A 16,897-nucleotide genomic window follows, 5' to 3' on the forward strand; every position below is an offset into this window, starting at 1 on the left:
AGGCCTTCAGTGGTGGAGGAGCCAGACGTCTTTCACTGGAAGAGCGTAGTGGACGGGAGGGTTTGTGGACCTGAACAAAGAAGTTCAGATAAGAAGGGGCTGTACCTGTTGCAATTTTGTAAGCAAGAGACAAGTCTTTGAGTTTGATGCTGCTTTGACCGGGAGCCAGAGAGAGAGAGACGAAGAGCGTAGTGACATGTGCTCTCCTGGGCTGGTTGAAGACCAGACGTGCAGCCGCGTTCTGGATCATCTGCAGAGGCTTGGTGGTGCAGCAGGAAGACCTGCCAGTAGAGAGTTGCAGTAATCTAAACGCAATAACACAAGGGCCTGAACCAGGAGTTGTGTGATTGCTCAGTCAGGTAGGGTCTGATTTTCCTGATGTTGTACAGGGAGAATTGACAAGATCGGGCAATTGAGGACACATGAACCTTGAAGATCAGTTGGTCATCAGTCATGACACCCAAGTCAAATACTGATTTATGTCTGATATGATTGTTCCCACACACAGCCCACAAGAATCTATGAAAAAACATTTTACATTATATGATTTAATTTACTTAAGGCAGCAATGGGACAAGGCTAACTTATTCTTATTCCCTATTTAAGTGCATTAATGTAGAGTAATAAAGGTTGGTTTTGAGGTTTTATTAACTGTGTCCAGCCGCTCTATAGCTTGGTTGTTTTAAGAAAAACGTCCCCACCCTTTGGCCACAGCTCTCGCCTTAGGAGGCTAAAATTTGGCTTGAGGTCAAGTGTGTTGTTTGTGCGTACGTGGTGGCAGCTTATACGAGTTTTGCTTATTTATTTATTTAGTTTCCAAGACTTCTTTCTTGCTTTCCCCCCATACTTCTCTTCTGCACTCTTTCTCCCACATGTACTTTGTGTTTGTCCCGTGATCACCTGCTTGCTCTGTGTGTTATCGCTGCTCTGTCCGTCTGCATCAGCACCACGTCGTGTCACGGCTCCAGAGAACAACACGCTGCTGCGAGATGTCCCAGTTCTGTTAGTCCAGACAGGCTCGGGCATGACTGGACGTCTGTGAGCTCTGAAGCTGAGCAGTGGGGACTAGAGGCTGCAGCCAGATGAACCGCCAGGGCTGCACGCAAACACCACGGGGACAGATTGTTGCACTGTTGGCTACACGTTGTGTATGCTGTCAGAACCTTGCATGTCACAGATGCAGTAAGTGAAGGTGGACGCTTGCTGGCTCAGAGTGATAAATCCCATTTTGAGGTCTAAATTGCAGGCTACACATCCAAAGTTTCAGTTTGGATATCTGCTGTTAACCCTTTATCAGGCAAAGAACTACATTTGGTAACTTCAGGTAATATTTCAAGAAAAAAGTTGCAAATTTACTAGATTAAAGTGGCAAATCTAGAAGAAAAAAAGTCGCAGATTTAAGAGATTTAAAGTGCCAAATCTGCATGAAAAAAGTTGCAGATTTACGAGAAAAAAGTGAAAAAAACAACTTTTTTTCTCGCAGATTCACCACTTTAAATCTCCTAAATCTATTAATCAGCAAAGATCAGGGTACGTCACAGACGGTGACACCATGACATCTGCCCAATCAGTATGATAATAATATAATAATATTAACTTTATTGACCTTGACCCCCAATTTAAAGTGAAAAATTTTGAAAAAAAATCTGCAAGAAACAGTCGTACAAACAGAGTTATTCTTCAGTGACTTGTACCAGGAGAACTTGACTATGACGGCATATTAGGGCCAAGTATGAATAAAAATACAAACCCAGGGGGAGGTAGTATTTCGAGGGAAACGTTGCACATTTACTAGATTAAAGTGGCAAATCTAGAAGAAAAAAAAGTTGCAGATTTAAGAGATTTAAAGTGGCAAATCTGCGTGAAAAAAGTCGCAGATTTACGAGAAAAAAGTGAAAAAAACCCAACTTTTTTTCTCGCCGATTCATCACTTTAAATCTCATATATCTGCGCATTTTTTTCTCCTAGATTTGCCACTTTAATCTCATAAACTTTTTTCTCTACATATTACCCCCCTCCCCCGGGTCCGTATGTTTTTTTACACATTCTGGCAGTATGTAATATCCTCCAATATTCTCTAGGATTGAAATTTGGAGTTTGCAAGTATTTCAATGAGTGCCCTATTAAGGGTTAAATCTTTACTTGGGGCTGAAGCTGGTTAATTGCGGCCACACATGGCCTCAGCTGCAGCGAGCAGATTGAGCTGCTGGACCCCAACATGTGCTCCGATTCCTCCGGGTAGAAGGTGAAAACGCACCATTGTCAGCAGAAACAGATGGGCTCTCAACACCAGAGGTCGTGCTGAGATGCTTAATCTTTTTAGTGATGTTCAATCTCTTTTTACTATCTTTTCCTGCTGTACAGAAGTGAAGCCAAAATATCCTCCATGCAGCCGCTGCCACCTCGCTTGTGATGTCACACTGAACTGTGCAGTATTAATAAAGAATCAAGTCAAGTCAAAGTTTATTTATAGACATTAAAAACAACCTCAGTTGACCAAAGTGCTGTACAGTTATTGAAATACAATACAAATCATACACAGTGTACCTTTGGCAAACAGATGTTGGAACTGATGTATATCATTTTGGAGCTGTCCATCTTTATATTCAGTCTGTAGTTTTAAGAAAATCCTCCCAGTAGTTTTCCGTATTTTTTCTGACAGACAGAAAACCAGACAAATTGAAATTATTACATCTTTGGTTGAAGTAAACTTATAAATAATAAAAATATGGATGTTCACACTACTTTAAAATTGAGTGGTGATCAGACCTTTCTGGCTGAAGCACATAGAGTTTATATCCGAAGACATTTTTTATCCCATTTAGAGGTGTGTAGCTAGTGAGCTGGGGTTATTGCCCTACAGCTCAGGATCCAGTCAACTCAAGTCTCACTTCCTCAGGAACACACAGTCCAACATTCATCAACGTTAGCTGACAGAGAATCAGCCCCTTATGAGATCTGCAGTGCTAAGAAGGTGACATATAGATCCCCATAGACACTCTGAAGCAGTGGCAGCAGCACAGTAATTGGGAGGAGCTGTCACTTAACATTGTTAATCACAAAGGCACCTCTTCCATCACACCTTTCTGAAAAATAATACATCTTCCTGTGCACTGGGCAACTTTTCTAGCTGGATTTAATTCATCTTCTGTTGTATCTGTAAACAGTTTGTCTCTAATATTTAGATTTACACACTGCAGTAATGTAATCCTGGCCTGAAGAAAGTTGTTAATCTTCAAACGAATATGCTGCAGCAGCTTTAGCATCCAAACAGACTTTGTAGTTTAATGTCCAAACATTGTCCTGTGATGCTGTAGACCATGTGTCTCAAACTCACGGCCCGCGGGCCAATTGCGGTCCTCAGGACGATATTTTGTGGCCCCCACCAGTTTAATATGAGTTTTATATGAATGGCACTTTAATTACTTTTTTGGGTAATTTTGTGTCTTTTTTTTTATAATTTTGTGTCTTTTTGGGTAATTCTGTATTCTTTTTAGTAATTTTTTGTCTTTTTTTGTAATTTTGTGTCTTTTTTAAATAATTAAGTGTAATTTGGGGTCATTTACTGTCTTTTCTGGGTCATTTTGTGTATTTTTTAATTTTGTGTCTTTTTTGGTCATTTTGTGTCTTTTTTAATAATTGTGTGTCTTTTGGTAATTCTGTCTTTTTTAAATAATTTAGTGTCTTTTCAGTCATTTTGTGTCTTTTCTGGGATATTTTGTGTCTTTTTTTAATAATTTTGTGTCGTTTTGTCTTTTTTGTCATTTTGTGTCTTTTTTTTTGTCATTTTGTGACTTTTTGGTCATTTTTTGTCTTTTTTAAATTAATTTTGTGTCTTTTTTTGGTCATTTTGATACTGCCTCCATCGGCCCCCAGGTAATTTGAGTTTGAGACCCCTGCTGTAGACCTTTTGTTGTGTTTCACTGGGCCCCTAAAGGGCCTTAAATCAAGATTAGTGTGTGCTGTTCAGGCAGGATGAAGTCCCTTTATTCAGAAATGATCCATGCAGTGGGTAACGGTTACGTGACACACAAAGTCACACAAGGATCACAGACTCACAACCCTTCATCTTCAGTCATGTCCAACATCAAACACACTTTGGTGGAGCAGCTCTTTGGAATTTCTTGCTTTTAACTTCTTACAGTGATAAGCATCAAATCATGTGGCAAGCAGCAGCTTCATATTCAAACTAGGTTTTGATGCCTTTCTGGAAGTTTCCTGCTGTTGGGATAAAAAAAGAAAGAAAAAGATAACTGTTTACTGCAGTTTCTGTTTGACTCATTTTATTCTGTTGACCCTCTTTATTCCGCATTAGAAATTACAATGTACATAAAACTACAGTATTAGGCCTGTTAATATTTTGTTGGATATATTCTCCTAGAAATAATGAAAATAAATTATATTATTGCCATTTTAAAACAATTTAATGTCACCGATATAATGATTATACAATAGCATAAAAATACACAAGTACACCCTTTTTTGAAGTCAAGTCAAGTCAGTTTATTCATAGAGCACATTTAAAAACAACCTCAGTTGACAAAGTGCTGTACAGTTATTAAAATACAATAAAATCATACACAAATATAGCAATTAAGACTTCCTGTCCACCATGAAACCTGGGTTTGTGCTTTGTTCTATGATTTTATTGGCTGAAAATTTGAATTACTTTCTTTCCTACAAGATATTTTTTTTCTCCTCAACATGAATTGTTCAACAACAGAGTTTTATAGTTGTGACAGATGACTGTTGCAACACACCAAACAGAGCCTGGTTTTCATAGATGTCATTGTGGTTAAAAGCAGTGGATTACTGAGTTTTTTGTCTCTGCCACAGAGCAAAGAAGAGGGCCGAGGAGATGGCCAGATGGTGAAACTATCCAAGCTGAACGGAGTGAAGAAGACTGAAGACGAAGGGGAAAGAAGAGAGATGATCACCCCTGCTCTTAAAGAAGCACTGACAAAGCAAGGTGAGGAAACTGGACGGAGATTTGGATTCAGTACAAGTCATTAATTAAAGAGCAAACGTGAAATATAACACTTAGAAACGTGATGAAAGGAACATCAATAAGGTCTATCACTGACACGGCTTCACGTGGTGCTGGAGAGAGTTTTATTAATCTTTGACTTGCATAAAATTGTGCAGCCAGTTCACAAAGAACATCTGCTGGTGTCACTGTGGATAATATATTCATAATATCTAGCTGCACTGCTTTGCAATAAAAAAAAATCACATTACACACCAGCTGCTTGTCAGCAGATCCTAACCTTTCGCTCTCCACAAGGGCAGCCAAGTTGTAATTCACTTTAATACATGAATTATGAATCATGTCATGTTAAAATGTTCTGCAGTAAATCTAACAAACGTACACAAGTTGACAGGGAAGAAGTCAGTTTATGTATATTTTTATACATTCTTGATCAAAGTCACTGAAAGTCACTTAAACTCAAATTTCCCTCGGGTGGGTAAATATGTTTCTTGTTATTCATTAAGTGTCCTGTTTACTGTCCTAAAGGGCTAATTACTTTGGCATACCATGCAGAAAGAAGTAAAACCTTGGAATTGAATATGTTGGATTATGTTAAAGCTGCTGAAAAGGCATCCTGTGTTCCAGCACAATTTTTTTAACATCCTAATAAATAAATTTAAAAACAGGTCAGTTAAAGTTGGTCAGGGGTGCTGCATGAGGAGAAGTGTGGAGCCAGGGAATGTGTGTTGTCTAATGGCTCTTAATGATGCATTGCAGTCCAATTACTGTCTCGGCCTCCTGCTGTCCTCAGGGTGCACTCCCAAGAGTCTCACTTCTCTCTCCTCCCACACCAAAACATCAGCACTACTACTAGCTGCTGTCCACTGCAAAGTGTTTATACACTTCTTAATTCAATGTCCAACCTTATGGACTGTAATCACCTTTTTAAAATGTCTTATTGTTTTTCTGGCTGTTTTATTTTCAAAAAGTGAATTTTTTGTTGTCATATTTTATGGGAAATATGTTTGGATTGATGGGTTTACTACATTTGACAAGCCATTAACCCATCCAAACGTATACTTTAAACACATATACAATATGAAAGAGGTGGACAGGACAGGGAGACAGAGATGAAAGAAAAGAAATACAGCACTACACGAGGAAAGGAGGAAAAAACAATGAAAAAAAAATCCCAGCAACATAAGCATAGACACAATACAATTCACAACATGAACAGACTTAGTCAAGCAGCCATCCGGTCCTGCAGCCATTTGAGACACTGTCACAGACCCGCTTGTGTCGATGGGGGTACGAACGTCAAAGGCGTGGGTGGGTGGGTGGATTTATACATATCTGTATATGTGGGAGTTCGAGTGTGTAAGCCTGAGACCCTCCTTTGCCCAGTACCTAATCAGTCCCTGTCTCAGCTAGCTGGAATGTCAAAAAGCGATAACATAGCGGTTGCTATGGAGACGACCTTGCTAGGCCCCAGACAGCAGCAGACAGTCAACAGGTGTCTGTGGGAGGTTGAAGGTGCAGGGGAAGTAGAGTCTTGCTGCAGTGCTCATCCAGGGGAATGTTATCCCACATCAAACGCAACAGAAACAAAATTCAACTCACATTAATACTCTTAATACTCTTGGCTTGTCTTTCTACTGTTTCAACTATCATCAGATTTGTTTGGGCTGAAATAAACCTTAATTCACTGAGTTAGATGTGAAAGCACATTGGCTCTGCACGCTGTTTTTTCCCGCCGTCTCCGTCACCATTGCTGACCTGGTTCATGGCGCCTTCTTCTCTGGAGGTGGACCATTAAATTTGAAAATAAAAATGACAAAAATGCCCAAAATTGCCCCCAAAAAATGTACTTAGTCAGCCTCCAGTATATTCGTCCAGTTGGCTGACAGTCACCCAGCATTACAATGCTGTTTCAAGTGTCAGACTATTCAGTACAGCCCTAATTGGGTTTTGAATTTAAATTGGATTAAGAAAATGTGAAATTATCTAGGAGAAATATTTAAAGAATTGAGCTCCCAGTGTGAAATATTCAGATTTATAGACGTCACATCTGACGTTGGGATCTGTCTGAATGCTACATTTTATGCATGACTCAATATTTGTAATATTTCACTTTGTGAAACGATGCTACATGTGGTGTGTCCATATGTTCCCTGTGTAGGTGTTTGCCTCTCATGAAGCCTCAGAGTCTCAGTTGTTGACTCATTATTTCTGTCTGAGACATTTTACTATCTCTTCTCTATTCAGTCCATTCACTAGTATAGCTGAGGCCTCTCATTTTCAGCCAGTAGCCCCCAACTGTTGGCTTACACAACACTCTATAAATAGGTCTCTGTGAGCAAGACTTTACTTCATTTGACCAAATGTTGACCTGTTTCATGTTTTTTATCCTGGCAGCAGTCTGTCCCGGTAGACCGTTTGTTTCATTTGCAATAAAAGAATGAAGGATGAAAGTTTTGGCATTGTTTTAATGACATTAGGTCTTCCAAGGCTCCGTTTCCAGTATAGCCCTTTTCTGGCTTTTCTGCTTCTGGAGTCTCATTGTGAAACTCTTGTCTAATGTCCAAGAAACTTCTAATTAGGGCTGGGTGATATATCGATATAAAAAATATATCAATATATTTTTAAATGTGATATGGAATTAGACCATATCACACATATCGATATAGTTCAATTTTTTATTCTTCTTTCTTTTTTCTTTATATATATATATATATATATATATATATATATATATATATATATATATATATATAAATAAAATAGGCCAATCTTTTTCTGAAATAAATATATTTATATGAGAAAAGAACAACAAAAATGACAAAATAACTAAATATGAAAACCCCTAGTAAGGGCAGCATTTATATATATATATATATATATATATAAATGCTGCCCTAAATGAAAAAGATTGGCCTATTTTATTTCATAGGCTATTTTTTAAAAAGATATTTTCTTTAAATGTGCACCTTATGGAGCTTTGATTTTTTAAAAGGTACTTCTGTTGTTATACAGTGTTTATATTCACTTAAACAGTTTCAGTAAAACTACTTGTGACATGTCATATTTGACTTTGACTTTGACAGAACATTTGCTCTCACTTTGCGATTAAAACATCGATATATATCATATATCGATATTCAGCATAAATATATCGGGATATGACTTTTGGTCCATATCGCCCAGCCTTACTTTTAATACAGTGCTGCACATTTAACCCTCTGGAGTCTCCAAAAGCTCCAAATCCAGACTTGTTGACTCCATCCAGACTAGAAAACAAAGCAGCGTGGAGCCCTACTGTAAATTTACCTCTAAAGTTCTGGCTGTAAACTCCATGAGGCCAGTTTCAGTTTGATGATGATATACCAAGTAAAACTGGAGACAAGCTCAAATATATTTAGTATAAAATGATAGAACTGGATGTAACCCTCTTATATGTTAGATTTGCAACCTTTGTTCACATTTGCAACATTTAAAATTCTTTATTGTGCATGATAGTGTTTTGAAAGTAAAAAAAAAATATTCAAAATCACATTTTATGTTGGACTAAAGGACTAAAAAAGACACAAAACGACCAAAAAAGATACAAAATGAATAAAAAAAGACACAAAATAAACAAAAAAAGACACAAAATAAATAAAAAAGACACAAAATGACAGAAAAGAACACAAAATGACAGAAAAGGACACAAAATGACTAAAAAAGACACAAAATGACCAAAATTGTTACGCTAAGCATGAGTGTTTTGAAAGTTAAAAAAAGATTAAAAATCACATTTTATGTTGGACTAAAGGACTACAAAATACACAAAATTACCAGAAAAAGATACAAAATGTCTAAAAAAAGAAACAACTTGACTAAAAAAAGACACAAAAAGACACAAAATGACCAAAAAAGACACAAAGAAAGACACAAAAAGACTTACAAAGACATGAAAAGACATGAAAAGGATTCAAAAATGGACAAAATAGCCCTTTAAGACTCCATAGAGTTAAGAAATGAATTTGCTGTGGCTCAAGGGACTCAAACGTGCATATCTGTGCCTACAATCTGTTTCTGCGATAATTAAGAGTAAACATAGTGGACATACATTTTAAATTATCGTTGTAATGGGTTGATGCACATTTATCTCATCAACTATAACTAGAACCTTTATTTATACGAGTCATGAAAGAAGTCACATCTGCTGAATCATTGTCATTACGTGAGTTTTAACGAGGTAATATCCAAGTCAATAATCTAAACATTGAAACACTTTTTATCATTTTTTTTTAATCATTTATCAAGAATATTCCCACACAGATAAAAGTGTGGGTGAAATATTAAAAAAATACATCTTACTTTTGATTACTTCTTTAAAAACTAATGCCTGGAGAACTCTTTTATGAAACAAATTTGTTTAATTTCCCAGAGGTAGCTTAGAGTGGAGTATTATAAATCAAAGTATAAAATGTTTGTATGATTGTCAATAATGTTGTCTTTTATTTCAAGTTATTTAAATCCACATTAGAGAGTGAATCCATATTGTAGTTCATGCTATTCAGGTTTCAAACTCACAGTAAGGACGTTTCTGTTAGTAAGTGGCTGATTGAAGTAATCTTGAGAGAGTTGGTTAAAAAAGCAGGTGTTCAGTAATATAATCTGTATCTGTATATGAGAAACAGACTTTCAGCCCATTTTCAAGCTGTTTATTTTTGTTTTTAATCTGAGTTTAATTTTTAAAACTCCAACAAGATTGATGTCGTCTCATAAAGAACTATTTAAGATGTCAGGGTGTTGAGAACTTATTGGGCTGAATATATATTTAAATAAAACACATTTAAATTAAATATGTTTTGCCTTATAGACTGTGCACCAAGACACACACATGCACTGTAAAAAATGTAGATTTTATGGTGAAAAACTGCTAAACCATGACAGTAAAAGACCGTAAAATGATAAATGGGTTAATTCAGTTTCAATAACAATGAAACACTGTCAATGTATATATCAGCCAAAACAGTATTTTTTACATTTTTTAATTTTTAAAAATAAATTACTCCACTGTAAAATACACTGGCACCGTGTTTGTAGCAAACATATACTGTAATAAATATACAAGGCATCATTTTTGCATTTATTTTTTGTAAAAATACTTTTCCTCACTGTTACATGTACAAAAAATTGGAGTGACATTTTATTTAAAAAAAAGCTAGGCAAGTTTTTCCACACAGAAAGTGTTTGTAATCTTTACTCAGGCTGTTTCTAAGTCATATTTATGTCATAGAACCACTTATTTTTTAATGAAAATACACAAGTAAATTGCAGATTCACTGATGTCCCTTAATTACATTTTACTTGGAAATATCAACTAATGAAGCCAATGAACTGGTTTAGTGAATATTACTTGGAATGAATGATTCAATTTACATACAAAACTGAGGACACATAATAACAAACAATCACTAAGTAATGCACTACATGAAAAACTGATATTTCAAAGTAAAAGCACTGAATTCGTATTTCTTTGTAGAATTTATATAGATGATTGAAATAATAATTACACGGCCAAAAAAATCTCATTTTTTCAGTGTACTAAACACCATATCTCAACCAAAAATATACTGTAATATTTAATGGTAAAATCTTTAATTTATGCAGCATTTATAAAGTATTTTCATGTCAATTACATGGCAAAACAGCGTTTCTTTCGATGGAAAAACGTTTTATTTTTTATGGTAAAATATGAAATAAAATGGCAATCTTAAACGTGAAATCAACAGTGCTAATATAGTTTTACCGTAATATTACAAGAAGTTGCACCATATTTATTACGGTAAATTTCTGGCAACCCCAGTTGCCGTTTTTTTACCGTAAAAACATTTTTTTTTTTACAGTGTGCATTTGAATAATAATAAAAAAAAGACACAAAAGGACCAAAAAAGACACAAAATGACCAAAAAAGACACAAAATGACTAAAAAAAGGCACAAAATGACAAAAAAAAGACATAAAAGGACCAAAAAAGACAGAAAATGACCAAAAAAGACACAAAATTACCAAAAAGAAGACACAAAATGACTAAAAAAAGACATTAAAGGACCAAAAAAGACACAAAATGACCAACGAAAGACACAAAAAGACACAAAATGACCAAAAATGATGGTAATTTATCAAATGGGTTTTTTTTGTTTTTCTGATGCTACTTGCTGAAGCTGTTGGTCATTTTCCCCTTGACTCAAGTATTGATGCCTGTCACATCAAAGTGCAATTATTGATAGCACATATTGTATTTTTTCAGCAGATGGCATTTCTCAGAGATAACAGAGAAGAGGGAAATAGAAAGACCTTTCTCAAACAACCTCCCCCTCACTCCGGCTCCATCCTCTCCCCTGAGACACTGAAGGACATGGAGGCATTGGAAATCGATTTCCCTAACAGACACAAGTGGGGAAACGTTGCTTCCATTAGATCATTAATGGTTAAATAAACTGCCAGCGGGTCTAGTTCCTGACCGAGGTTTTCACACTCTTGTTCATTTGTATTTCTGTGTCTTGCAGTTACTAGGAGGATTTGTGCTCTCAAGGTGTTCTCAGGTGGAAAAACAATTTCATCCTGGTCAGAATGCTTTTAACACAAAGAAGAGAAGCAACTTCGATGTTCAAGCAAAAAAGGAAATTAATTTTGCGTTTGTGTAGTGGAATTATTATCTCTCTTGAGTGAGAAAATGAATCAAAGATCACGTCAGTTTCTTTAAGTTTTCTTTAATATCAGACATCAAAATACACTGCCGAGGTACAGCAGGAGAACACTTTGTCAATCTTAAAGGCTGCTGAAAAAAGGTGTCCGGGCTCCAATAAAGCCCTGAGTTGTCTTTCTTTCTGTCTGTGTCAGAGCATATTTAAACAATTCTGTAAACCACAATTGTAACATCCCACACCTCCAACGTATGGGGCACATTTTCCGTGAATGGGCACGCTGGTAGGTCTACTTTTAATCCCTAAAGAATACAACTTACAGTAGTGTTCAAAATAATAGCAGTCCAATTTGACTAACCAGACATCCTGGAGCTGATCATTGGCTGAGCCTTTGCCATTCTGCTTATTCTTCCATCCATTTAGATGGTTGTCTTCTGTTTTCTGCCACGTGTCTCTGGTTTTGCTCTCCATTTTAAAGCATTGGAGATCATTTTAGTTGAACAGCCCATAATTGTTTGCACCTCTTTATAAGTTTTTCCCTCTCCAATCAACTTTTTAATCAAAGTACGCTGTTCTTCTGAACAATGTCTTGAACGACCCATTTTCCTCAGGCTTTCAAAGAGAAATGCATGTGCAACAAGTGCTGGCTTCATCCTTGAATAGGGACCACCTGATTCACACCTGTTTTTTCACAAAGTTGATGACCTCACTGATTGAATGCCACACTGCTATTTTTTTTAACACACCCCTTCCAACTAATTGCCCAATTGCACAGCTTTAAGAGCTGCATATCACGAATGCTGGGTCTTGTTGGTTTCCTGAGAATCTACTGCACCTACTGGTACCTTGTTTGCCATGTAGCAATAAAAAATATACTAAAAACCTGGATTAATCTGGTTAGTCACATTGGACTGCTATTATTTTGAACACTACTGTATACTGTTTATATTCTGCTTCCAAACGCCTCTAATATCAGACAAATTCCAGACCTTATAGCGTGTTATTTCTGGTTTAAACCGGCTGTTACATGATCATGAGGTCATACTGAGGCCTTTTAGTAAAGCACAGGTCTTATGATTAAAAGTAACAGAAAATATTCCACATTTGTGCATTCATAGTGATTTTTCGATTCATCAAAAGAACATCTTGGATCAATGACAAGCTGTTTCATCCAGGTGGTAAATCAAAAATGAGTGTTTTCACTATTCAGCCTTTTCTACAAATGTACTCTGCAGAGCCTTGATGAATAACATGTTGTATTTTTCTCATCTAGCATCAAGCTTGAGATCTGTGAAAGCAGTGGGAGCTCATACACAACCTGACACAAATTCCCTGCTGCATTTTAATTATGTATTGCAGCTACAAGGATTTAAAAGCAAAGAACACGAGGTTCCGAAATCAAGTTTCCCACCTGAATTCAATATGAGGCTGCTCCGCCGCTGCATGGCTTAACTCAGAAGTCCCTTTAAAACGCTCGGACTTTAAGAGTGATCCCCTCTTGATTCCCCTGGAAGCAATCCCAGTAACATGCTCTGGTATTTCTTGAGCAGATTAAGTGCTACAGATGATCCTATTCTCTTCAACAGACATCACAGAATTTATTAACCCTCTGGAGTCTCCAAAAGCTCCAAATCCAGACTTCTTCATGCCATCCAGACTAGAAAACAAAGCAGCGTGGAGCCCTACTGTAAATTTACCTCTAAAGTTCTGGCTGTAAACTCCATGAGGCCAGTTTCAGTTTGATGATGATATACCAAGTAAAACTGGAGCTCAAATATATTTAGTATTAAATGATAGAACTGGATGGAACCCTCTTATATGTTAGATTTGACACCTTTGTTCACATTTGCAACATTTAAATTTTTTTATTGAGCATGATAGTGTTTTGGAAGTAAAAAAAAGATTCAAAATCACATTTTATGTTGGACTAAAGGACTAAAAAAGACCCAAAATGATGAAAAAAAGACCCAAAATAACTGAAAAAAGACACAAACTGACAAAAAAAGACAGAAAATGACAAAAAAGACAAAAAAAGTCAAAAAGACACAAAATGACGAAAAAAAGACACGAAATGACCAAAAAAGACACAAAAAGACACAAAATGACCAAAAAAAGACACAAAATGACCAAAAAAAGACACAAGAAGACACAAAATGATGAAAAAGACACAACATGACCAAAAAAAGACACAAAATAACAAAAAAAACCTCACAAAGACACAAAAAGACATGAAAAAGATAAAAAGAAAAAATGGACAAAATAGCCCCAGACTCCATAGATTTAAAATGAAGCAAACAAACAGAGAAGCCTGCAAGGACTCGTCCAAGCGTGGACATCTGTAGCTGGTGGTATGAGGCCGTGGTCATATAAGAGGATAGAGAGGCAGACTTGTTTGAAGCACTTTATCCTCCCTTTGTGCTGAAAGAGAATTTGAAACACTAGTTTAGTCGCTCTATTGGAGATGTTGAGCAGCCGAGCAGAGAACTGTGAATGAATGAATGAATGAATGAATGTGATCTCCACTCGGCTGTAAATGGTCTGTGTGGTTGTGGTTCAAATAGGGTGTTTACTGATGGAGTGCCTTATTCATTTCACATGTTGTTCTCTCTCTTTCTGTCAAGGGTACAAACTAATTGGAAGTCACTCAGGAGTGAAGCTTTGTCGATGGACCAAGGTAATGGGATTTACTTCATTACTCTCCTCAATAAAGCATTTGGCTTTTTGAATAACTGAGTCACGTGTTGTTTCTTTTGGTTAGTCGATGTTGCGAGGCAGAGGAGGCTGTTACAAGCACACTTTCTATGGGATCGAGTCCCACCGGTGCATGGAGACGACCCCCAGCCTCGCCTGCGCTAACAAGTGCGTCTTCTGCTGGAGGTAAGTACCCGAAGAATGAAACTACACTGCAAAAAAGGAGTCTAAAAACAAGATAAAAGCACTAAATCTGAGGGAAATTAGCTTGCTGCATGGACAGATAATTTCACTTGACAAGATTTCATAAATTAAGAAAAACAAGAATAAAACCACATAAACCCAGAATAAAACCACATAAACCCAGAATAAAACCACATAAAACCACAATAAAACCAGTTCAAACCACATAAAACCAGAATAAAACCATTTAAAACCAGAATAAAACCAAGAGATTTCTTAAATTAAGATTATTAAATCTAGAAATAAGATTGTTAAACACTTAAAATAAGAAATTAACTCTAAAAACAAGAATAAAACCAGAATAAAACCAGTTCAAACCACAATAAAAACCAGAATAAAACCACATAAAACCAGAATAAAACCAGTTCAAACCAGAATAAAACCAAGAGATTTCTTACATGAAGATTATTAAATCTAGAAATAAGCATGTTGAATGCTTAAAATAAGGAATTAACTCTGTGTGTTAGTTAATTTATCTTGTTTTAAGAGTTAATTTCTTATTGTAAGTGTCAAGCAATCAAGCAATCAATCACAATCAAAATTACTTTATTTAATGTAGCAGGTCATGTACTTCTGCTAACTCAGCAGTCATCAGGATAGTTTCTTGGGTCAAACAAACACCACAGACACAGTCTTCTGGTGCAGCTCTTTCCCCTCCCATGGCTTTCACCACAACATTATTATTAAAGCACACATTATAAGCCATGTTTTCTGTTTGTCAGGTGTCAATGATCGTTACTGTGGAAAGATTACTCTTGGTTCTGAGTTTGCCGACCACTGAAGTCTAAAATATCCGTCTCTTTTTGGCTATTCTTGGTCTTCTCAGCTCCTCTGCTGCGGAGGAGTGAAAAAGTTAAACTGGCTTGCTTAAACTGTAATTTATCATTGTTATTTGGTATTCAGTAGCCAACCAGAGGCTAAACATCCCTTAAACTGTCCAATGTTGCAAATGACCACTTTGTCTTTAAAGTTTGTGTCAGCACAGACTTACTTCCTTTACTGATTAACACATAACACTTAAAATAGATAATAACTGTAAAGTGTACTGCCGTGACATCAACTAAAACTTTAATAGGTTATTAAAGATTATGTGTTTCAAGAGTGCAACATATGGCTACTTGAAGCGAATCCACCACATTGAGACAGGGCACACTGAATTTTAATAGCATTTGGGGATTATAGCACCCAATAATGTAAGAATATAATAAAAATTGCACATAAAGTGATCACAAAAATCCAGGATTGCAGGTCAGATAAGCTTCTGAGCAGCACTGGAGACCAGGTACCAGGGGCCAGATTCACAAAAGTGTTCTTAAGATATAACTTAAGAGAATTCCCAAGAAAAAAAAAAAAGATGTTACTAAAAATGTTCTTAAATGCTATTGCCATTTTTTTCCCTAGAATTGTCTTTTGTAATCTTTCATTAGTTTTAGTTTTAATTTCATTGTGAATTTTTGTTTTCAAATTCAGTTAGTTTGAATTAGTTTTTAGAGTGAGTTTCCTAGTTTAAATTAGTTTTTATTTTTTTGGAAAATGCTTAGTTTTAGTTTATTTTTTATTAATTTTAGTTTTTTTGTAATGGGGTATTTGTTGGGTGCCAGATTCAATAAGTTCACAATAAATGTTTCCTTTATTTCCTTTGTCTGATCCATCTCAGCCCCAATAAGTTTATTAAGTCATAAAACCAAATAGATGAAATAGATTTCATATCAACCAAAAACGTTTATGTATGAAAAAAGTTGACAAAGATGAAAACGAAGGACATTTTCACTATAATTTTAGTTAGTTTTAGTTAGTTTTGTAACCACAAAATACAGTTTCAGTTAGTTATCGTTTTTTTTTTAAACTCTCGTTTTTATTTTTATTTTTATTTCAGTTAACAAAAAAAATGTTTTTTCAATTCTCATTATTTTGTTAGTTTTCGTTATTACATGATTGCACTTTATTACATTTTCAGGAGATTATAACAGGGATTATTGCATGCATTCTTAGTTTTCTCCTTTTCTTGTTTCCCTAACTTGTTTACTCATTAGTCAAGTCCACTCACACATTGAGTGACGATCTCTCTGTGGAAAACAAGTCAATGATTTACACGTAGAGGACTAATGGACAGCATCACTGCAAGGCCTAAAGGTGGACGCTGATTCATCGTGACATTGTCGAGAGACCGGGCCTTTTATTCCCCTCAAGTTCCATTTGAAAACAGCGACTGTGTTGCGCTCTGAAAGGTCGCTGTCAGATTGTGCTGCAGTGAACTGCTTCCCTGTCACCACAGATATGCTAGTCTCCCTGAAGGCAGC

General features: G+C 36.1%; 1 protein-coding gene across 2 annotated transcripts in view; it reads left to right on the top strand.

The window, feature by feature from the left end:
- Positions 1-16,897, top strand: part of tyw1 (tRNA-yW synthesizing protein 1 homolog (S. cerevisiae)) — a 99,599-nt gene that overhangs the window by 16,429 nt on the left and 66,273 nt on the right. For both annotated transcript variants that reach the window (XM_059331852.1, XM_059331851.1), the window contains exons 8-10: positions 4,837-4,969; positions 14,285-14,337; positions 14,422-14,540. In XM_059331852.1, coding sequence (XP_059187835.1) covers positions 4,837-4,969; positions 14,285-14,337; positions 14,422-14,540 — 305 coding nt within the window. The remainder of the gene's footprint in view (positions 1-4,836; positions 4,970-14,284; positions 14,338-14,421; positions 14,541-16,897) is intronic.

The sequence above is a fragment of the Centropristis striata genome, chromosome 4 (genome assembly GCF_030273125.1).
Source record: "Centropristis striata isolate RG_2023a ecotype Rhode Island chromosome 4, C.striata_1.0, whole genome shotgun sequence".
NCBI lineage: Eukaryota > Metazoa > Chordata > Actinopteri > Perciformes > Serranidae > Centropristis > Centropristis striata.